The following is a 22,570-nucleotide window of genomic DNA, read 5'->3' as shown; positions in this document are numbered from 1 at the left end:
TTCTCCTGGGTGTGCACATCTTCCCCAGCTCCATTAAAATGTTCTTCTTTTAAAATAAATTAATACTATTTTATAATTTGCAAAAATATATAGAATTTTCCCCCTTTGCAGTCTTTTCTAACATTCTTTAAATTTATAGCAGTTGCTCTCACTTATCAGTGAATCTAATGAGAAATGTCAACTCTTTTAGTGCAGACTTATGTAGGTTAAAATAATCATATGTATGTATAGCTGTGTCTATATGTGTTTTGTGTATGTGTATATGTGTTAAGTATGTGTGTGTGTGACTCCTGGTATTCACCCCCATGTACCCATGGCTCTATGACCTGAAGCAGTTTGCTAATCACTCTGTGTAGGAAATATATCCATTACTAAAGACGCTGGTGTTTTAGGATAGAAATGTTTGGCAGAATTGTTAAAAGCACTCAATTTTCCAAAGATGGAGGGTTTTTTTTCCTCAGGAACCCACAAATACTACTTTGTTTGGCTGTGAATTTGATCTGTGAATCGACTGGGGGTGAAGCAAGGAATTCTTCAATCAGAAGCAATTCCCTCTGAACTCCACTTTGAATTACCAGACCGTTTACTCTCTCAATCTTGGCGATAGTAGAAGTTTGCTTTCTAGTTCTGCTCTAACTGGAAATTTTGCACACAGATGGAATTGAATTAGAGAGGGAGAAAAAGATCTGTAGTCATTGTTCTCTCTCCCCCCCTTCCTTCTAAAGAACATCTTGGAAATACCTTGTTCTTCCAAAAGGTCAGCATGTGTAGCTCATTCTGTTTCTAATCCACATGTACGTTTGCGTATGGAAGGAATTGCTATTTTTCAACGTTATCAGCTCTTTTCCTCACTTGTGGCTAATGTTATAATTAAAAGGCCAGCCTCCCTGCCGCTCAGATCTGAACATCGTTTTGTCTGAACTCATGTGCATAATAAGCTTGTTTCCAGTACCCAGCTGTATCAGATGCCATTCTTCATCCTTGCATCAGCAGGTGTAAATCATCCCCGTCAGCAAGGCTTTATCTGGGCCAGCTGATGACATTTCCTGCGTGCGAAGGCCCCCACCACCTGTAATTTCCTGGGCTGAGCTCCCTGATGATCGTGACTAATGCCCTAATTAGGTGTGCTTGCTCTTAGCATGTGCATTCTGATGGTGCGTGTTTTGTGAAGGAAATGGGGGTCCCGGGTGTAATTACACATTGTGGTTTAGAATAAATGTCCTCCTCTAACTTGAGTTACTAAAGCACAGGAGAGCCCTGGATTGTGACCAGCAGAAGATAAAAAGCTGGTCCCCATTTTCAAGTATTGTCTCCAACTCTGGAGGTTAGTATTAAGAACCGCATCCTTTGGATGCTCTGTGCCAGGTCTGGAACCTGACCACCTCGGGTCACACCCAAGTCACCATGAGTCTGTGGCAAGTTACCGAATTCTCTGTGCCATGGTTTACTCTGCCGTGAAGTGGGGATAATGCTAATACCCAATGCAAGGAAATTAGTTAATACTCATAATGCACTAACCTTGCTTCTGATCATATTGAAACGGTAATTTAAGTTTTGCAGTGACTGTGGGTTGGTTTGTGTGTGTGTGTGTGTGTGTGTGTGTGTGTGTTTCTGTCTTTTAATATGGTTTTATACTAAATGTATTTAATTTATATTTCAATTACCTCCAAATAAAAATGTGTCAAGGGACTTGTACCTTTTCCTCAACTGGAAAAGTCCTCAGGAATTTGTATACATACCCATGGATTGGATCTATCTCCCTTTATTTCAAGACAGTTGTGGGTCTCACAGAATTTGCTAGATGCCTTTGCCAGTTTACTATCCTTTAATGCTGGACGACTTCCACCCACCACCACTCATTATATATCATTTCCCCGAGGAGGAGTCTGTTTCTTGTGGTTGGTTGTCTTCTGTTCTCCATCATGTGCAGCTCTGTGGAGTGCCCTCTTTGTGATTCCACATGGTCCATGCTGCCTTCATGGCACTTCCCAATCCACAGTTCATCAAAGTTGCCTGGAAAGCAGTTGAGGCCACTTTTTTTTTCCTTCACTACCCACATTGATTGTATAGAATTTGAACTGACCAGATCAATAGGATTGGTGCTTGGCCCCTGACTGTAATTAAACAAAGTGCTCTCAGTAGATTTTCTGAGCTTGTTCAAGATTTAATTAAATTACATCCTTAATGTTAGTTAACAGATAGAGCTGCTTGGCAGAGCAGACAGCAGGCAATTTTTATTACTGGTCCCAGCTCATTATTAAATGAGATAATCATTTATATCTGTATGCTCAGTAATAATACCCATTCATTTCCTCACACTTAACGAAACAGACTTAATTTAGGTGAGATAGAATTAATTACTCTCAAAAGGAAGCACTTTGCTCTTCATTCATTTGTTTATTCATTTTGTAAATGTGACTGGTTGTCTCCTGGCAGAGGGGTCACAGTGGCGAACAGGAAACAGTCCCCAGCTTGGGGGTTTTGGGGAGACAGGCAGGTAAACAGCTCGTTACGATGGTGTATGTCCAGTGGTCGGGAGGGTGTACACAGAGGGTGCCTTATTGGAAGGACCTGTGGTGGCAGGTCCGGCTCCTCCACCCACACCATTTACATTTTTTACCTAATCCTTTAGGTCACCTGCCGTGTTCCAAAATGATCGTTTGGTAAAGCAAACTGGATGTGACCACAGGCTTATGTGACCCACTGAATTATAAACTTAAAAAGTGGGCCAAAAAAGTTCTTTCTGAGATTTTATTCAAATTCTTCCTAAAGTTCTGCAAGTTCGTGGCATTGGTTGGTGGGAGCAGAGTTTATTCCCTGCATCCTGTGCCCACCTGGGTATTTTTAACATGTCTGGGAAGGAATTCCATCACCTCTCCTGGGCTGCCCTCACCCCTCAGGTCTGGCTTCTGCTTGGATTCTCTGGTCATCACCACAGTGTAAATTCAAGAGACGAGAGGACACACTGTTTCGAATCAAATAAAAGTTGTCCTAATTTGAAGTTTCCCTCTCAATTTTGTGCACCCTCCCTCAAAATGACCTTAAGACTATGAATGTTAGTTAATTAGCTTGCCTCGGTAGGAGGTAGGCAGTATTTCTATCGATGTTAAGATGGTAACAAGTGTCTCTTTTCTAATCCAATCACTCTTGGTTCTTAAATGCAGTGTTAAATTTATGAAGGGATTTCATTGTTCTGTGTTTATAGGACCCATATAATAAAATGATCACCCTGTTCAGCTAAAGTCTTTTAAAATATAAACGAGGACTCCAAAGTCCAGGTGGTATTTCTTTGGGGGGGTTTGGGGGTGGAAGCATAGAGACATGGAATTTATTAATGATAGACACTCTGTGTTTTGTATTTTACATTAAATTGTGTGACTTTTGTCAATTGAAAAACCTTCAAGCAAACTTTTGTTTTGCTTGGAAATAATAGAAAAGTATTTTTTTAGTAAAGAAAATTCACTTCTTAAGGATTCAGCATTTAATCAGTTGTATAATCTAAAAGCCAGGTTTTTACATAGCTGCCATTTGGCTCCTTGGCCGGAAAAAGGCCAGGTAATCTTTCAGAATGCTGCAGTACCGTTTCCTTCCTTCTCACCTGGCCTCCTTAACAGAAAGTGGCCCCAAGTTTCTGGTGATGCAGCCTCGTGTGGGGTGGTGGTGGGAACGGAAGCATGAAAGGAAGGCCTCTGGGCAGGAGAGACATTTCCTGCATGCACTGTCACCCTCAGGGCCCATTTACCCCTTTAGCTTTGCAAAGTAACAATCCTCTCATGTATTTCTTTCGGCCATTTTTTTTTTTTAATTATGATTAGTTTTATGGCAAGATACAAATCAGAACCTGCCAAAGTGAGAGATGCTTCCGTGAGGTCTGAAAGGGGTAAACGCAAAGCTCCCCGTGGTCCTCTCCCTGTGGAGTCCTGGATGGCCTTTCCTCCTCTTGGCTGGGACTTGTGACCACACTCAGAGCATTGCCAACCAGGGAGGTTCATCCAAACGTCAGTATTTAAAGTTTTTATCGGCGTTCCATTCTGTAGGTGTGACTGATGGAACCATTGGCCATGTGGGGGAGCTCAACATGCAGCTCCTTCTCTGTCAGGGAGATCAGGCCTCTATCCTTTGGGCCACCTTTAAGTCTGTGATGATGACAGAGCTCCCGTGTCTGCCCGTAATCATTTCATACAGGAGGTATCACAGAGATTTGTTGGGGTGGGGTGTTGTCTAGCATTTGTCCCGTGAACTCGCTGACCATGGTAATGTACAGAGCATCCTCTTCTGTGTCCCCAAGGTCCTCCCCCAGAGCCATTAGTTATGAATCCATTGGTTCCAGTTTCCAAATACTGAGCTGGTTCTAAACACTAAATCAAATCCACCTTCAGTGTGTACCCACGTTATCTCCAAGGGCACTGGTCGATCAATGGTCACGCTTGAAGGAGTTGAAAAGGGGAATCCAAATTAAACCAATGGGCCTGCTTAGAAAGAGTAATTACCTTAATGGTTGATCATGTATTTCATTATGTACTTCTTTCTACTAATTAGTTCATTCGTAACATATTTAGTATTAGGCTGCCCATCCCTACCGGGAAATAAGGTTTAGGTATCATACTAAGGCGCCCAGAGCATGGTCTGTCTCTGAAGCAGCCTTTCACTTTGAATTGTTTCCTTCAGTTATAGATATAGATATAGGCCAGTGGTTGGCAAACTCATTAGTCAACAGAGCCAAATATCAGCATTTGAATTTTGAAATTTCTTTTGAGAGCCAAATTTTTTTAACTTCTTCTAATGCCACTTCTTCAACATAGACTCGCCCAGGCCGTGGTATTTTGTGGAAGAGCCACACTCAAGGGGCCAAAGAGCCGCATGTGGCTCGCGAGCCGCAGTTTGCCAACTGCTGGTAGAGGCTAAGTCAGTACTCTTTGATATTTTTAACTGAAAGTCAGTGACAGTGGAGAGATGTCTGGAAGTGAAATTGTGTGGCCTCGTGCAGGTCAGATAAAGACTCATCTTTGTTTCACCTTATTTGGCCTTAGGTCCCATCTGAACTCTTCCATGTCTGCCTTCCCTTTAGTGGCACTTTTCTTGACCACAGTGTCTGCATACAGATAAAGCAGGACTTTGAAACCATACTTCGTATTTACCATGACCTTGTGTAAATTAACTATATACAGTATATATGTATGTAAAAATATTTAAAATAGACCAGAGCAACATACACCAGGTCTCATAATAATAGTCATAAGGAGTTACAGGATGTAGTAAGTCAGAGGTTACTTGAACTTTTCTAGTGTACTGGTCTCTTTATTTTTTTTTTAATATATTTTTTATTGATTTTTTACGGAGAGGAAGGGAGAGGGTTAGAGAGCTAGAAACATCGATGAGAGAGAAACATTGATCAGCCACCTCCTGCACACCCCCCACAGGGGATGTGCCCGCAACCAAGGTACATGCCCTTGACAGGAATTGAACCCGGGACCCCTCAGTCCACAGGCTGACACTCTATCCACTGAGCCAAACCAGTTTCGGCACTAGTTTCTTTTTTAAATGAATTTATTATTTTAGTTGTATAATTTTTATTATACAGAAGTTTAAACATGGAAATAAAAGGGAAGCTACAATGCCAAAATATTGAGAGGCTAAATCTAGGCAGTGAAAATACTGGCATATTTTTCATTTTTAATTTTCAAATTAAATTAAAAAAAAAAAAAGTATGAATTATGGACAGTGGTCTCTACCTTCTGGCTTTAACAATTTGATGTTTATATGTAAACACACTCTTCTCTTTTGTCCTTGGTGGAACTTCGTTCATATCTTATTTGTCCCGTCTCTTCTTTGGAGTTTCTTTATATTACAAGGGAGAGGATACTAATATTAGCTAAGTTTAAATTTATAAGAAGATTTGTAAAAAACCCTGTTTGAACACTTCTGGACCTGAGCAGGCCAAGTAGGAGGGGCTGAGAGGAGGGGGTCTGGCTCCAGTGCTCTACTTCCAACCTGATGTGGGGTCCTCGGGTGGCTCTTCCTTTGTATGGCTGGTTTGTTGGTGGTGATAAGCAGAGGTTGTACAGCAGTAACAAATGAACCCCCAAAGTTCAGGGGAATGGCACACCAGAAGAGCTTGTTTCTTGCATTGCATGTCCAGTGCAGGTGTGGGCACGGGGGCGCAGCTCTGCCCTATATATTCACTCAGGAACACAGGCTGATGGCAACCCATCCCCTAAAACATCACTTAAATGGACTCGTCCTGCACTAAATTCTTCCTCTCATAGCCTGTTGGACAGAATTAGGCAGGTGCTCCACGTTAGCCATAGAGGGACCGAGAAATGGGGTGGGGGACAGGTAGATACTTGTTGAGCAGTAGTAAATGTTCTTATCACAGCTGACTTATTTTTTATTTACTTGAGTGTGACATCAGAGAGACTTGGACATGAGTAAGAGGCTACTTCACTCGCCCGTCTTGGGGTTGTTCTCAGCATGTGTGTCAGAATCATTGGGAAGCTCTTTCAAAGGACATCTTCCAGGCCCTTCATGAGCCGCTGAATCGCTGAGTGGGGATAGGGACCCAGCACACCCTCCCTTGTGATCCCAGCAAGTGCTCAGAACAGGGAAAATAAGAGGTGCCCTTCAGTCACGCACTGGACGTGGGCCACGGCCCTCTCCCTGCAAATGGAGGGAAACGGAGAGATCCACAGCTCTTTGAGTTCTTCTACTCACACGTGGCCTGCTCCTCCTGGGGCCCAGCATGTGGCAGCGATGAACCCTGCATCTGAAAGACCCTGTGCTGCCCACTCACAGGGTCCCCTGAGTTGGAGGAGGAAGGATAGCGAGGGGTGAGCTTTACTGGGATCTGCAGGACATGGGCACCTGGGGCTCTGCAGAGAGGCACGGAGGCTTTGCCTGGCATGGGCAGCACTTCGCAGGCTCCCCCAGAAGGAGAGCAGTTTCACAGGTACCTCTTTCCAATGCAGTCTTTTTTATTCCAATGCAATCTTGATACGAGTTTATTGTTAAGAGTCTGTTAATATTGATAGAGTTAACAGTCTTTGAGCATTTATAGGTTAAACATACCCCCTCCCAGAATAAAAACAGAAACCTCTGAAGACAAAGCAGGACTTAAAGCCTACATTATAGCACTGAGCGTAATTTTTAGCATTTGTTATTGATAATGCAGTGGTTTATGCACTTCTCATTTAACCTGCGCTAGAACTCTACCAGATGGTTACTATTATTATATTCTTTTTAGAGATGAGAAAACTCAGGCCCACAGAAGTTTTGTTCTCTTGTCCTGGTCTACACGGATGTCAATCCCTAGCACCAACATTTGAGATCTGGTAACTTGACTGTGGGATGCGTTTGTTACTGTTCTGCTGTTTGAACTTCTTTCCTAGGTTCTCTTCACCCGTTTTCCCCATTCTCTTTCCTGCCTCCACACAGGCCCGAAGTCAGAAAACGTCCTGTTAGGTACAGCATGTGGTGCCAGATTCCTGAGGGCTTCATGGGTCCATCTTCCTGCATTTGGAGACACAAAGTAGAGGCAGGCAGTTTGTTTCATAGAAGAGAAGCTTTTTGGGCGTGTGTTTTACTGATCTTGAGTTGAGCCCAGGAGAGCATTACTGGTAAAACCTGTCACCCCTCCTCGCTGTAGTTTGAGGAAGTTTTAAGTGAGATACGGGTAAAAACCCCTCAGAACTAGGATTCTTCCAGGTCTTCTTCGGAAATAGTTCCGGTTACTCTAAAGGGGCTTCGTGAGCAGTTGTGCCGTGGAGATGAAGAGGTAACGTGAGCTGTGGTGGGCTCCCGTGTTTGTGGGCAATGGGCAGGTCTCACTTGGGCTCAGATGTGCTCAGTCAGATGGTTGCTGGGCTGTCCTGACTCCTGCTCCTCCTGCCCGGTGAATCTACAAACCGCCTCCCCTGCTTAGCACTGATGCAGTAAGTCAGTCTCAAGACCTCAGACTCTGCTTCTGGAAAACTCATCTATTTTTCAGATCCTGTTTCTCTGTTATCTCCCATGTTCTCGTCCTCTGGAACGCCTTTAAAAGTACTTAGGAGCCTCCGCAGTCATCTACCTCTCTCATCAATGTTTGCATATTTTGTATCTTTTTAGCTCCCCATGCTGTGTTCTGAGTTAATCTCTGCTCTATGATCCAGTTCACTAATTCTCTCTTCAATGTAATCCAACCTAGAGTTTAACCAGTACACTGATTTCATTGCATTGGTTACCTCTTCTGCTGGCTTTTTTTCTCCTCTGCCTATTTTTGTTGGATATCTGCCTATTTTTATGTCATAGTTTCTTAATCTTTATGGAAATTCCTTTCATCTTACTAAAGATCGTAATCGTGTTTACTGAGATATAGCTCACTGTCTCCGTTATTTTCATCTCTCCTGAGGTGAGTTCATCTCCTCAGTGAGATTGCTGGCTCTTGTTCCATCCTCCTTCCTCTGCCACCACACCTCCATGGCCACAGCTTCCTGGTCCTGAGCTCCCCGTCATGAGAAGCTTACGTCTCCCGTTCCCTCATGCTATTGGATGGTTTACAGTTTAGGTCTCAAGGCAGTGCGTGGCCTGGCCAAACCCAGGCCTTGTAAGATTGGAGCCAGCAATATGCAGATGATATATATGTCGGCTTCACATCCAAGTGTGTCATGGGCCTGGGATTTTAATGTATATGGTTGGCTCTCTGCGCCGTTCTAGGCTTTCTCTCTGGCTTCCAGGTCAGCACTGAATCCCCTGTCCACAGATGGTGGGGCAGGAAGGCTCCCGGCTTTATGTGGAGGATCAGCTCAAATAGCCTGATGGGCAGGGGCCAACTCTTCATGCCCCGCCCCTCCTGACATGAGCAGTCCACGCCTGGCCTCAGTTCCCATGGCTCTCCCTCCCACCCTAATTCCCCCTACCCCCACACCGCCTCCTTCCTTCCCCCCCTAACCTCTAGCCTTATTTTTCACTTCACTTCTGGCATCTGGAGATTTTATTGCCTTTCTTTTAAACTTGGCAGTGGATTTCTTTCTTATTGTTCCTTTTTATGGCAGCATTTCCATGCAATTTTAATAGGAGGAGTGCCTGTTTATTTTAGCTGGGCTGTCACATGCTGGACATTTTCATTTGTTCTGTACACAGAGTTGCTCCCCCTGCTTTCAGCCCACTTCTCATCCTCGTCCCCTGTGGTACCTGCCAAAGGGAGAGTCGGACCCTGCCAGCCTTCTCCTGTACACTGGCCCCCTCCCCTTGTATATCTTAGAGAGTCTGGCTTTTTCCGCTCTGTTTCTTTCATCAGACTCTTCCTTCCAGTTTAGCTTTAAGGAATGTGCTCAAATCTTGTTTCTACTAATGCTGAAGCGTATTCTTTTCACTGTATGGTTTAGTCGTTTTTTACTCCTTCCTGTCATTGTCCTGAGGCCTCCAGAGTTGGAAGGAAACAATGCATGTGCTCAGTCTACTGTCTTGAATGGAAGCGCTCAGCTGAGTTCTCGGTGCTGTCTAAGCTTTCCCCTCCCCCCCTTTTTCATTTTTGGACCTGGGTCAGCTTTCCTCTTCTTTTCTGACATCTGCTATTCCCTCCCCAACTCCCAGCAGAGGGGCCTTAATCCTTTCTCTCAGAAAAACAGAAACCTCCTGTCTCCCGTCCTCATTCTCCAGTCCTCAGACTCACCTTCTTATTGCCCATCCTTACCTCTGCTTTCTCTCCCGGAGGAGGCGTGCCCCCCATCACTGTCCTCCACTGACCCTTCCACCCAACAAGCTACGTAGGCTCTCTCCTCCCTCTCCCCCCCACCCTCTGCCGAACCTCTTCCCTGGGCCGCCTCCCCACAACAAGATTCCGAAGCTCTGCATTCAGTTCTGACCTTCTTTCTCCAGATTACATTCCTAGTTGTTGACTGAATACCTGGTACTTCTTCAAATTCAACGTGTCCAAAGCTGGCATCTTTCTCTCTGAAAAAGTAACTTCTCCTCAAGTTGTCCCCATTGCACCAAGTAGTACCATGTCCACTTAGTCACCCCACCACAAATTTGAGTGTTGTTTTCTTTTGTTTTTTATTTCCTTGAATAGTTCTAGAAGTGCAATGGCTAATAGAGTAGCTACTGGCTGCAATTTAAATTTGAATTTAAGGTGATGAAAATAGAATACAATCGCAAACTCAGTTTTGTTTTTGTTTTTTCCCCCTCCCATACAAATCAATTTTTAATCTTTTCAGCTTGCCACCAGCTTCCAGCTTCAGTTCCATCAAATGCCCCAGGTTGAGCTAAACATCTAGTGCGCAGAGGTGACCCACTGCTGACCTCTGTCCATGGCAGCATGCTGGTGGATTCTCTGGTGCTAGTGCATAACTGCTCAATGCTGAAGCCACAGCCCTGGTGCCAAGGTGGGGGTGAGGGTGGGTATGCCTCCCTTGAAGTCTAAGTGGAACAGTAGCCAGGGAGGTCTCTGCCCTTGCTCCCAGAGGTACACAGGCACATGGCCGGAACTCAGTACCACGTGTGACCGTGATGGGCAGTGCGGTCGGAACATTGCCATCGCTTTCGGAACTCCTGGTGGGCAGATGTAGGGTGGACTTGCCATGGTCACTCCCATGTCACTGAGTTCTCATCACTTCTCACCTGAACTGTCCGTACAGCCCTTGACTCACCTCCATCTTCTCATTCCAGTCCGTTCCTTCATTTCTGTGCATTGAAATTAACACACACACACACACACACACACACACACACACACACACCCTCACACCCTCCCAAGCCCAAATCAAGAGGAGAGAAGGCTGTTTAACTCCCACACCCTTCGACTCCATTTCTTTCAATGCATAACAATGATCATTAAGTAATAAAGCGTAGACCAGAATAAACATGTTTATCATCCTTTAGTTTTCAAAGACATTCTTCGGGTCCAAAGCTTTTAAATGAAAATGGATATGTAGACACAGGGTTACTTTAAGCATGAATGCCTGAGCACTCCTTTGCCGTGGAAAAGGACACGGGGAAATGTCCTGTAGAGTAAGAAAGAGCCTGGTGCTTTCTCTGTTTCTGTCTTTTCGGTGTCACCTAAATCTCCACAGTGAACAGGTTTTGCTTTAGTGATAAGAAGGAGAAACGTTTTTTTGAAACATGGGAAGTTTTAATGAGGTTTTTATGAATTGCCCAGGACAGTTTGTGTTTTTTAAAAAGCAAGATGGGCGGGCCCATCGGGGTTCTTGGCACAGATCACTGATGGTGCCGTGAGGGACTCGGATGTTCTGCGGTTGTGGAGCGGCGTTAACAGGGTTACTTTTCAGGGCCTCTTGGACTTCCACAGTAGAAAGTGAGATCCATGGCCTTCATCAGGGAGGCTTCCCTGGTGCCAGGGAGCAGGCCTGAGGGGGGAGCAGGCCCGCTCCCTTCGCCGTAGCGTGTAACGAGGCATCCACACTACACCCGTTCGTGGTTTGCAGGGCACGTTCCGTAACGAGCCCTGGATCTCTCACCAGCAACACCCTCAGCTTTGACAGGCGTGTGTTCTCCCGTTTTTAACTCTCTTGAGGTCAGCCCTGTGTCTGGCGTGTCACTGTCGAGTGCCCTTTGCTCCCAGGGAAGGTTCCCATTTGGCTTCTAACGTGCTGATAAATTATTGAAATTTCAATTACTTTTGGCTCCCAATTTAGCAGGATGGAGACATCCAAAGTACATAACAGGAAAGCTTTTCAGCTGCTTTTAGAGAAGCGTTTGCCTCGCAGGGTGTGGCGCCAGGGCCGCAGGGTCAGATTCTGCTCCTCCTGCCGCTGGGACTAACGGGCTTACGGCCCTGGAAGTTCTTCCGGTCGGTGCTGCTGAGGATGTGGGCCCCTTCCCGGGGGCGTCGGACCTCCTGGAGCTTGTTGGGAGTGCGGGCTCCTGGGCCTTGTCCGCATCTGCTCGGTCAGAACCCCCAGGGGGATGCGGGTTTTCAACAGCCCTGGACATCTGGTGCGCCTACACGTTTGGAAAGCCCTGCCTTAGAGATCCTGGTGCTAATTGTTCCCAGCAGGGCCTGCGGCCCGTTTGCTAGAGCCTGTCACCCTTTTGCAAGGGCCTGTGGGTGCTGCAGTCCGTTTGCCCTTTAAGATGGACGCTGTGCACAGCGACAAAGCTGTGCTCCAGGTCATCTGAGAGACCAATCTCTACCGTCTTCACTGACTTGTCACAGAGAAGCAGGATTTGAACACATTGTACATTCTGTGCAGGTCAAAGTGTGTTCTAAGTATCCTGCAGAGGGCCCTGTTGCTCATTTTTATACAAAAGCACTATTTGGATATTCCTTCCCACTGCCCCAGGGATGAGCCCGTCTTGAAGGTGCCACCTCTGTCTCCTCCTTAGCCGCGCGGCCTTACCAGTTCGCATCTCTCTTCCGCCTGCGGTTCTTCACACGCAGCACGTCAGCATGATGCCTGTGCTCGTGTGTAAGCTGTTCCCCAGCCCACTCACCCGCGCCCCCCGCTCCGCCCGTCAGGCTGCTGCGTACCGCTCCCTCAGAACCCGTCCCTGATCCTCTCAGATGGAGGCCTACCTCCCCTTCTCTGCCTCCCGCGCCGCTTTGGGTCAGACGTGTAAAGCCCGCAGTGTGCACAGTGTGGAACCCATTAGTCTCCCTCCTCTGAGCTCTGGGCTCCGTGGGAGTGGAGATGCCGTCCTGGCTCCTTGGCTGCGGTGCCCGGCACAGCGTCAGGCACACAGGAGCAGACTCCCTTAGAGAGGATCGCCGCACCTCTGCCAGACGCTCCCGGTGCCTTCGACAGCATGCCCACCTCCTGCCTGTGGAACACAGATGATGGCCATGGCAGGTCTAGTGAGGAATACAGTGACCCCTTAAAAAGAGAGAGAACATAAAGCCAATTATATATATATATTTTTAAAAGAACACAGTGACACCAGTGACATGAATGTGGACTCTACCAACTTAACTTGTTAGTGAAGGTGATCCCATAATGTAGATCAGTGTCCTACATCCACCATCTGGCCAGGGAATCCACCCGCTGTGTCTAAAGGCATTATTTATTTTTTTTTTTTTTAATTTTTTTTTTATTTCAGGTGCGGGAGCTTCAGACCCGACTGCAGAGCGTGCAGGCCACAGGGCCCTCCAGCCCCGGCCGCCTCACTTCCACCAACCGCCCCGTGAACCCCAGCACCGGGGAGCTGAGCACGAGCAGCAGCAGCAATGACATCCCCATCGCCAAGGTGAGCTTCTGGGGGCGGCCATCCCGTTGGGCACTTGAGGTCAAAACAGTGTTTCCCAGCCTCTACCAAGGAGGTCGCTGTGCAGGCGTGCGATGAGCTCAGACGCCCAGGGCCTTCCCCAGGGTCCCCACTCAGGCCTCCCACGCTGGAGCTGCAGGGAGATAACCCGCTGGCAGTTTTAAGTCTCTCTGAGCTGCAGCCTGGACTCCAGCTCCCATTAGCCAGCCAGCTGGAGCATGTCACCACTGGCAGGTCCCTGTGGAGAGGGAGACGTTTTGTCCAGTTCTACAACACTAAGGAGGGGGATGGGATGGAGGGTGCTCGAGAGGACTAAGGTCCAGCCCAAGAGGGGACCCTACATGATGAACCACGGTCTCCCCACTCATCGGACTGCCCGCGCTGCCAGCAGGAAAATAGGTTAGGATGGGCGGCCACGGTCGCTGCGAGAAGTAGCCCCTCCCACTCTCTGCCACAGCTCCAGGCTCCTATGTGGAGTCCATCCCAGAGAGATGGTTCAAACTGTCCCCGTCCCCTTCCCCGGTAGCCAGCCAGTCTCCACAAGAAGGTCAGCTCTCAGCCATCAAGTTGAATACTTTAGGTCAAAACAGTGATTCGCAATGACAAGTGATTTTGTCCCCCAAGAGACAGTTAGTTGGCAGTTATTGGAGATAAATTTGGAGTCACCACTGGAGTGCTACTGGTATCTGCGGCTAGAAGCCAGGGATGCTGCTAAACATCCTACAGCGCATAGGACAGCCCCCACCACCAAGAGCACCCGACCCCAAAGGCCAGCGGAGCTGGGGTTGAAAACCCTGGGTTAAATGGATGGTAGAAAAATCGGACAAGTGGATTGTTTTTAAGATATGAATCGGTGCAGTTGCCATGGTTAACCAGTGGGCTGATGTAAACAGTGTGAACGGTTTATCTAGGGAATGGCGTGTCCTTTTTTTTGATGGTTTGTTGTTTTTGCTTTTTTAAGATTGCTGAGAGGGTGAAGCTATCCAAGACCAGGTCCGAGTCCTCCTCGTCTGATCGGCCCGTCCTGGGCTCAGAAATCAGCAGCATCGGGGTGAGTGTCCCTGAGCAGCGGGGCCAGAAAGCTCCCAGTGGAGCTGCTCAGACAGTGGCTTCGAGGTCACGGAGGGACTTCCCAAGTTCACTTCCAGGGGGCCGGTTAATTATAATGGTAATTACGATTTCCTCCCAGAGTCAGATTAAAATCCACGTGGGGAATTACTTCTCCAGCTTTAAGGGAGACTTTTTTTTCCTTGACTTCAAACTGTTCAGAAAGAAATCATTTCAGTCTCATTGCTGGGGCTGTCCGTGAAAGTCTAGGACTGTTTGCTTTCTGTCCGCCTGCTCCCCCGAGGCTGAGCCGGGAGCCCTGAAAGAGCTTCGCCTTTGGCACCCCTCCTTGGAGGGCGGTGCCCTCTCCAGCGGGACAAACGTTGCCTGTGACGTGAAGCCCAGCGCTCTGGCAGACCAGGACCCTCTCTCCCAGCGCCCCTGGCAGACCAGGACCCTCTCGCCCAGGGCCCGAGTGCTCATTGGTAGAGCCTGCCAGCACCCAGGGCTAGGCTGAGGGATGGTGGGAAGGCAGCGGTTTAGGTTCCCCCAGGGATACCTTTTAGGATTGGGGATGGGGTTAGGAGAGCCAGCTGTTTGGTCCTCAGGGGTGGAGAGAGCCTGAATGGCACTTTTAAGGCCCTCATTTAGGATTCTACGCTGAGCAAAATTTGCATGCATCCAGATTCCGTGCCACATTTAAATTATGAAATTAAAGGAGTCAGCCACTCTCCGTGGCTATAGCAGCCAGGGACAAGGGCCTGGCGTGGCAGCGGTTCAGGAAGGGGGAGGAGGGTCCACACTCTGCTCAATATCCAACACGTTGGGGACTCTCAGGAGGCATTGTCCCCAGCAGCATGCATTTGAAGGATACAGCTGTATTTTGGCCCTGTTTCTGTATTGCTTGCACAGCGCGTAGTTAGCTTTCTGCACTAGAATTACATAAAAAATGGGAAAGATCAGGGTAACCATCTCCTGGGGCCTGGTCCTCAGGAAGAGAAGCTTTAAGTAATTTTGCACGCACAGCATGCCCGGGGTCAGTGTTCCTGCAGTGACACCGTCCCAACGGGGACTCGTGCTCCCTGTACAGGTATCCAGCAGCGTGGCGGAGCACCTGGCCCACTCCCTTCAGGACTGCTCCAACATCCAAGAGATCTTCCAGACGCTCTACTCACACGGATCTGCCATCTCCGAAAGCAAAATCAGAGAGTTCGAGGTGGAAACCGAGCGGTTGAACAGGTAAAGGGAAACGTGTATGCTTGCGTGGTGGTGGGAGCTGCCCTCCTTCCCCTTCCCAAAGATGGACTAAAGTGGGCTTGTGTATTGTGGCGCTGCGATGCTGCCAGGCTGGTGGGTAGAATGCTTCTCAGGCGGGAGGCCTGAGACTCGAATGTGCGGAGCCTCGTACTCGGAAGGACTCCACACTTGCTTTACTGCTCTGCTCTCACTGTTTTAAATTCTTTATATAACCAGAGGCCCAGTGCACAGGTGGGGTGAGGTCCAATGATTGGGGCTGGGCCTGTTGGGAGGAGGAGGAGATGGTCGGAGGTTGGCTGGCCACCCGCCCTGTCAAAACCAGGCCAGCCAGAGGGAGGGACTGTAGTGGCCCCGCTGGCCCCGCCCCCAAATGGGGAAGAGAGGCCGATCAGGGGTCAGCACCCGGGGAAGGGGTCATGGGAGGTTGGCTGCGGGCCAGCCCCATCCCCAAATGGTGTTATTTACGGCATTCTGGTTGCTGGCTTTTTACATATATATATATATATATTTTTTTTTTTAATTGATTTCAGAGGGGAAGGGTGAGAGGGAGAGGGAGAGGGAGAGGGAGAGGGAGAGAGAAACATCAATGATGAGACCAAATCATTTATTGGCTGCCTCCTGCAGGCCCCACACTGGAGGTCAAGCTCACAACTTGGACATGTGCCCTGATCAGGAATCAAACCATGGTCATAAGTCAATGCTCAACCACTGAGCCATGCCTGCTGGACTGTTTTAAATTCTTAATTTATGAATGAGGGGCCGGCCTTTTCATTTGGCACTGTCCGTTGGAAATTATGTTGTAATTCCCGGAGCAGTTCATTCAGGGTGACAAATAGGTCAGAATGACAACATGGCCACCAAGCATGCAGTCCTGTGCTTCCGAGAACCACTGAGAAAGTTCTGGAATGTTGAGTCAGCATCCCAGAGACCCCGGGAGGCACCAGGAGCCAGCCATGGCAATCGGATAGAAGCACTCCTGCGGCTCACAGGGCGTGCTGGTCTGAGCCTCCCTGTTCTGAGGGTTGCCTAATTTTATTTATGGTTTTTGCTAATGTGCACAATCCTCGGTGCGTATATTCTGTCTTACTTAGAACAGTTTGTCATGTACCCAGTTTTATGGATTTCTCCCAAGTCTCACAACAGAGGTAGGTTGAGTTTGCTCTCCTGCCTCTGGGCAAAAAGACTGGCTCCTGTGTCCTTCCAGCAATGAGCAAGAGCTTCTTAAAAAAAAAGGCAGAGGACCAGAGCCAGACCATGGTAACCACACTGACTCAGAGTCAGCCCCGTGGTGGCAGAATGGACTGTCGAGTCTCACCCGCGATGTGTGATGTGGCTGCCTCGGCCGCCCAGTCTTCAGGGGGAGGGCACAGGGAGAACTGGAAAGGCTTATGAACTAACCGGCAAGAAATGCGCTGGCCCTTCCCTTCCACCGTTGCTTAATAGCATTCCCCTTGCGTGTGGCAAACCTGAATAAATTGAATTACCGTGTGAGTCCTCCCTGACTCGAAGCTGTTTAAGATAGAGCTTGGGAACGAAGGAAATGTGGCAAATCTAGGTCATTTTAAATCTTGAAATTAAATGGTTTCCGTATTAAATCCAAAATACTTACGGGTGGCAGTCCTGATGATTACCTTGTACCAGGGAAGAAGCCGCCCTCTGCGCACCCCAGGCCCGGGGGGTGCTTAAAAATGGAAGCAGATGTGCCCTTTGCAATTTAATGGAGTCAGCTGCCTCGGGGGCCCTGGTTTTAGTGAGGACCTCCTCTCTGCAGATTCTGGGATTTAACAAGCCTGCTTTGCAGTTGAGCTGGAGGGAGGCTCCTTTCTCTTCAGTGAGGTGCACCTAGAAGAGACCAAAGGAGGAGGAAATACTTGGTGCCGTAGCTCACATCGTTGTGGTGTTAACGGTTTACAAAGGGCGGGCGCTCACAGACAACCACTTAGTCACCGCCTGGGAGGGCGGAATGGCCCCGTTTTGCAAATGAGGAAACACAGGCTTCCCGTCCCAGAGCTACGAGTTAGCCTGGTCTGACACCAAGCCCTGCCCTTTGACGTCGCCTCCATTGTCCTCTCTGCAGCCGTAGCTGCAGCTCTAACGTGGGAGTTCTTAAAAGTAACATAACAGCATGCCCTCACGTCTGTTATTTAGCTACGTGTGGCAACGTTGGAGGCCCATTTCACTCCAAAAAATGACGGCCTTTACTTTTGTGTGTTGGCAGGGAGAGTCATACTCCTCAAAAGTGTTTCCTCGTGAAAACCACTATGTGCAAAGCTACTTGGCATGCAAAAGAAAGTAAAACGGACATGGTCCCTGCTAGGGATCTAGACAAAAAGCAAATGAATAAGATCATAAGAAGCTCCAAGTCTGAACTGATTTTTGATAGGTGGCCAGGGAAGGCATCTCCGAAGAGGCAATGTTTAAGTTGCGATTCTAAGAGGAAAAGGGGGCACCCATGTGGCAAAGTGAGAAGTGTCTGATGGGCCAGCTGAATCAGCCGCGAGGTTGGCATGATGAGGACATGTCCAGAGGCCAATGGAGCTAAAATAGAGTGAGTGAGTGAGAGGAGGAGGCAGACTAGGCAGGACGGGGTAGGACAAAGTTTACTCCTTATCCAAAGAGTCAGTGAACGCCGTTTGAGGGTGTCACGTAGCAGGGAGAACAGATCTGATCTGATCTAAATTTCGAAGGATTACTCAGGTGTGAGGGATGGAAAGGGTGGGACTGGAGCAGAAGCAGAGAGAGTCTGCAGTGGGCCCATGTGGCCGAAACGGAGAAGGGGCGGGGGCAGTATTTGTTTACTGGTAGAATCAAGGGGAAGGGTGTTTGATTTAGATTTGGATCTGAGAGAAAGGGATGGTCTCAGAGGTCCTCAGGTAGCTCACCTGTGTAGTTGGGTAGACGATGGAGGCATTGACTGAGCTGAGGGAGGACACGGTTTGGGGAAAATCAAGAGGTCCCTGTGATAACCAAACAGAAAAACCCGTAAACAGGAGAGAGTGTGGGCGCTGTGGGGACACAGATGCCTGTGAGAGCCATAGGATGGGACAAACAGCACCCCCAGGGGGACAGTGTTGACAGCGGAGGGGGTCGGGGACTGAGTCCTGAGGAAATGCCAACACTCACAGCTTTTATAGACAACAGGAGCCAGCAAAGGAGACAGAAGAAACAGCCTTTAAGGCAGGGGAGAACCCAGCAGAGACCTGTCATGGCCCACGCGAAGGAGAACATTGTAAGAGGAAGGAGCGGCCACTCGGGTGTTCCTGGAGAAGGCCCCTAAGACGGCTCTGACCGCCCGGAGGTCCGGGAGCTGGGAAACAGTTTCCTCTGATTCATGGGGACCAAATGTGTGCAGAAGCAAGCTGACGGGTAGTGAGAAAGTAGGGACTGTGGCAGGAGGTCTCAGTGTGAGCAAGGACAGACAAGGATGTTCTTGCAACACCTTACATCGCACTGACCTGGAGCCGCCTCAGCCTCACGCTGTCTCAGTGTTCACCAGGCATCTCCCATGGGGGTGAGTGTCTCTGTGTTCTGTGCTCAGATATGTGGTTGTAAGATGGATTCTCAAGCCCCTTCACATGTCAAGAGTCGCTTGCATGTTGTGAGTGACACCCTCTGCCTCTAGGAGGTGGAGGTCAGAGCACTACAAAAGGGTGTGTCCCGGGGGAAAGAGGGCTGGTGTCTGGCCTGGGACAGAACATGGAGGAGCTGGAGGCTTATGCTTTTCTGATTTCGTCATAAGCTCATCTGCGCTGAGCGTGTCGCTCTGGTTTCTGTGAAGCCCAGTGTCCCCGCTGCTGGTCCTGCTGGGAGTCAGCAGCTGCAGGATGTCGACCGGGAAGGAGCCGTGGACACGCTCCGCAGTTCCCGGTCCTCTTCCCGGCGAGGCCTGCCGGGCGGTCTCTCTCTCTCACTAACTCACCTTCTGCTTCTGCTCTGTAGCTAGCGATTAAGAGCACAGGATCTGGGGTCAAACTCCAGGACAAGGTACTTACCTTTTCTGTGCCTCCATGTCCTCCTCTGAGAAGTGGAGATAATAATACTTAATGCAAAAGGCAATGGAGAGGGTTACTGAGCAGGGGCTCGGTGTGTGGCCGCTGTAACTGTGATGCTGTTTTCATCTGTCCTCGTGGAAAGTGGTTTATCGAAGTAGACTAGCCATGCCCTCCGAGGGCCTGAGGCCACGCCGTCAGCTCCTTTCCCGGTACATGGTGGAAGGCTGGGTGGGAAATACCTGGGCGCTTATTCTCATTTCTAACTCACCCAGTGGCCCTTCCACCTACAGTCACTTCCTCCATTCACTTCCTGTCAGTTGCATTTGCTAAAACATCTGACGGGCTCACCTTCTAACCTGCATTTCCAGCCTGAAGCCAGATTAGGCGCCTGAAATGTTGGCAAATTCATTGTGGTCCTCATGTGAAATTGTGAAAGAGGTTTTCCTTCCTTTGCAGCCGCATCGAACACCTCAAATCGCAAAATGACCTCCTGACCATCACCCTGGAAGAATGCAAAAGCAACGCGGAGAGGATGAGCATGCTGGTGGGCAAATACGAGTCCAACGCCACGGCCCTGCGGCTGGCCCTGCAGTACAGGTGGGACCGGAGGGAGGGCCGCTGTCACAGGCGTAGGGGCCTTCTGCGTGAAGAGGAAAGCGGGCTTTCCGAGGACACCGAGGGGGATGCACCAGCAAGTACTCATGCGATACACATTGAAAATCCATGAGCACCCTGTCGCCACTCAGGAAGCAAGAGTCATGGGTGTGGTGTTAGTAAGGAAGTGTGTGTCTGCCAGCACATTCAACCTAGCTGTTATTTCTCTCAAGTCACGTCAATCAAAATATCAGTCTTCGCGTTACATATTCATTTGCTGTTCCTTTCGGTGTGTATGCATGGCCGTGCATATTTTACGTTGTTGTGAATCTAGTGCATTCCATTTCTCCAACGTGTTAGCCACCGTTGTGTAATGTTGCTTAGGAGCCTCTGTGTATGTGGGCCGTATCCCTGCATCAGGTTTATGGACTGTTTTTGTGTGTGTGTGTGTTTTTCTGAAAGACTTGCTCAGACTTTGACGTTGAAAATAATTCTACGGTGAACAATTTCACGCACATAATATCTTCATCCTTTTTAACCTTTTCCTGGGGATAAAGTACCTGGAGCAGGAATGGCAGGTCAAAGGACAAGAATATTTTCATGGCTCCTCAGGAGAGTGCTGCCCGTTTTTCCCATAAAAGCAAGCCAGTCTGAATAAACTCCGACGCAGTCACTGATGAGCAAGTAGCGTAGGAACGTACCACCTCTTTTAAGCCTCATCGGCTTTGGAATTGATCTACTTTTAAAGGGCTGCTTTTAGTAGCTACCAAGGAATGCCTATCATTGTCTTCACAGGTTATTTTATTAGTCTCACCACCTAAGCATAGTTGCCAGGTTCCCAGCGTAGCGATTGCATCTTACTCTTGGCATCCTCTAAAAAGTTCAATATTGTTTTAAGAAAGGTTGTTCCTTCAGGAAACAAAATCAAATGAAGATATACAAGAGAGCAGGCGCACTCGCTCACAGGCACACCGGAGCAAACCGGGAGCCCCGTGTGGCTAAGGCCGAACCAGGCCCCTCCGCCCCACAGGCTGCCTTCCACCCCCCTCTCCCCCCACCCCCGTTCTCTACCCGGGAAGGAGGGGTGCCAGCACCCAGGGCTCCTGATGGGGCCCTTTCCTATCGCTCGCGAAGGAAGACGAAAGGCGGGGTCATCAGAAAACAGAGGGTCTGTTGAGTTAAGCAGTATTCCCCCTACTCAGCGTGGAGACGCTCTTCAGTTACCTGCTTAGGGGTGGACTTCCGCGGGCATCTTGTCCCAGATCACCCGGCGCTGACCACGTGCTCCGCGGCCTGTGGCTGTGGCTCCCTGGGGGGCCACCAGGGGGTCACCAGGGGCAATGAGAAGGGGTCACTTTTTGATCCTCTACCAGGTGTGCCCATGATAATGGGCAGAAAGACAAGAGACTAATGGTTTTTTCTTTTAGAGATCCAAACTCATACTCTTGTCAGAGAATTTATATTTCATGAGACGATTTTACAAGTATCTGTAGAACTGGGAGGCACATGTGACTGTGCAACGTGAAATATGGCTGCTGCCACCCAGGAGCTGGGTTTTTCATGTCACCCAGCTTACTTTTTGTTTCGTGTTTCTCTTCCATAGCCACATGTGGCTGGTGGCTACTGTACGGAATAGTGCAGAACTAGGTCAAAATAGTCTCCTTTCTGGGGCATAACCTTAGCTGTCTATTATTCTATAACTGTTACTATGTCACCGCTTTTAGGGTCAGGAATCTGGCAGTGACTTAGCTAGGTGGCTCTGACTCAGGGTCTTCTCCGTGGTCCTGGGGGCCGTCCACCCGGTGCCCGTGTTACCGGACCGAACGGGGTGTGGACACCCCCCTACGGGTTGGGTCACCTTTCCCTCTCGGTGGATCACCCCAAGGCAGCCACCTGGCCTCTCCCACAGGCATCGTTTCTTGTCTTTTTCTGGATCCTGGTTTACAGTTAAAGGCAGGCACAGCGTAGCAGGGCACACCTGGGCTCCGTCCAGGGTGTTCCCTCGCGGACAGGACGCGGGGCCGAGAGCAGGGCTGGAGCCGGGAGGTGTGTGTGTGGGGGGGAAGTTGGGGGGAGTGGGAGGACGGACACCCGCAGCCCAAGCTGAGATGCCCTGCTCTGTTTCAGCGAGCAGTGCATAGAAGCCTACGAACTCCTCCTGGCGCTGGCCGAGACCGAGCAGAGCCTCATCCTGGGGCAGTTCCGGGCGGCAGGCGTGGGCTCCTCCCCTGGTGAGTGTGGCCCGACCCCGCCCCTCTCCCTCGTCCCCCCCCCCCCCCACCTCTTCTGCCCCACTGCCCCTCTCTCAGCCGCTGGCATTGGAGCAGCCCTTACCCCCGCCCCCTGACACACACACACACACGCACACACACACGCACACGCACATGCACACACATTTGAAATTTGCTTGTCAAGTGTGTTTTTCGTTTTTTTCCTCGTGACTGAGTGAGTTGTTTAGTTGGATGCAGCGGGAACTGGAGTGG

At 49.1% G+C, this 22,570-nt stretch overlaps 1 protein-coding gene across 3 annotated transcripts in view; it reads left to right on the top strand.

Annotated features, from left to right (window-relative positions):
* Positions 1-22,570, top strand: part of MCC (MCC regulator of WNT signaling pathway) — a 227,172-nt gene that overhangs the window by 179,302 nt on the left and 25,300 nt on the right. For all 3 annotated transcript variants that reach the window (XM_084882827.1, XM_084882829.1, XM_084882828.1), the window contains exons 7-11: positions 13,033-13,179; positions 14,159-14,248; positions 15,335-15,483; positions 19,950-20,090; positions 22,215-22,318. In XM_084882827.1, coding sequence (XP_084738953.1) covers positions 13,033-13,179; positions 14,159-14,248; positions 15,335-15,483; positions 19,950-20,090; positions 22,215-22,318 — 631 coding nt within the window. The remainder of the gene's footprint in view (positions 1-13,032; positions 13,180-14,158; positions 14,249-15,334; positions 15,484-19,949; positions 20,091-22,214; positions 22,319-22,570) is intronic.

The sequence above is a fragment of the Pipistrellus hanaki genome (genome assembly GCF_964339955.1).
Source record: "Pipistrellus hanaki genome assembly, chromosome: 4".
NCBI classification, from domain to species: Eukaryota; Metazoa; Chordata; class Mammalia; order Chiroptera; family Vespertilionidae; genus Pipistrellus; species Pipistrellus hanaki.
The sequence above is the reverse complement of the archived record's forward strand: the minus strand, read 5'-3'. Positions and strand labels throughout refer to the sequence as shown.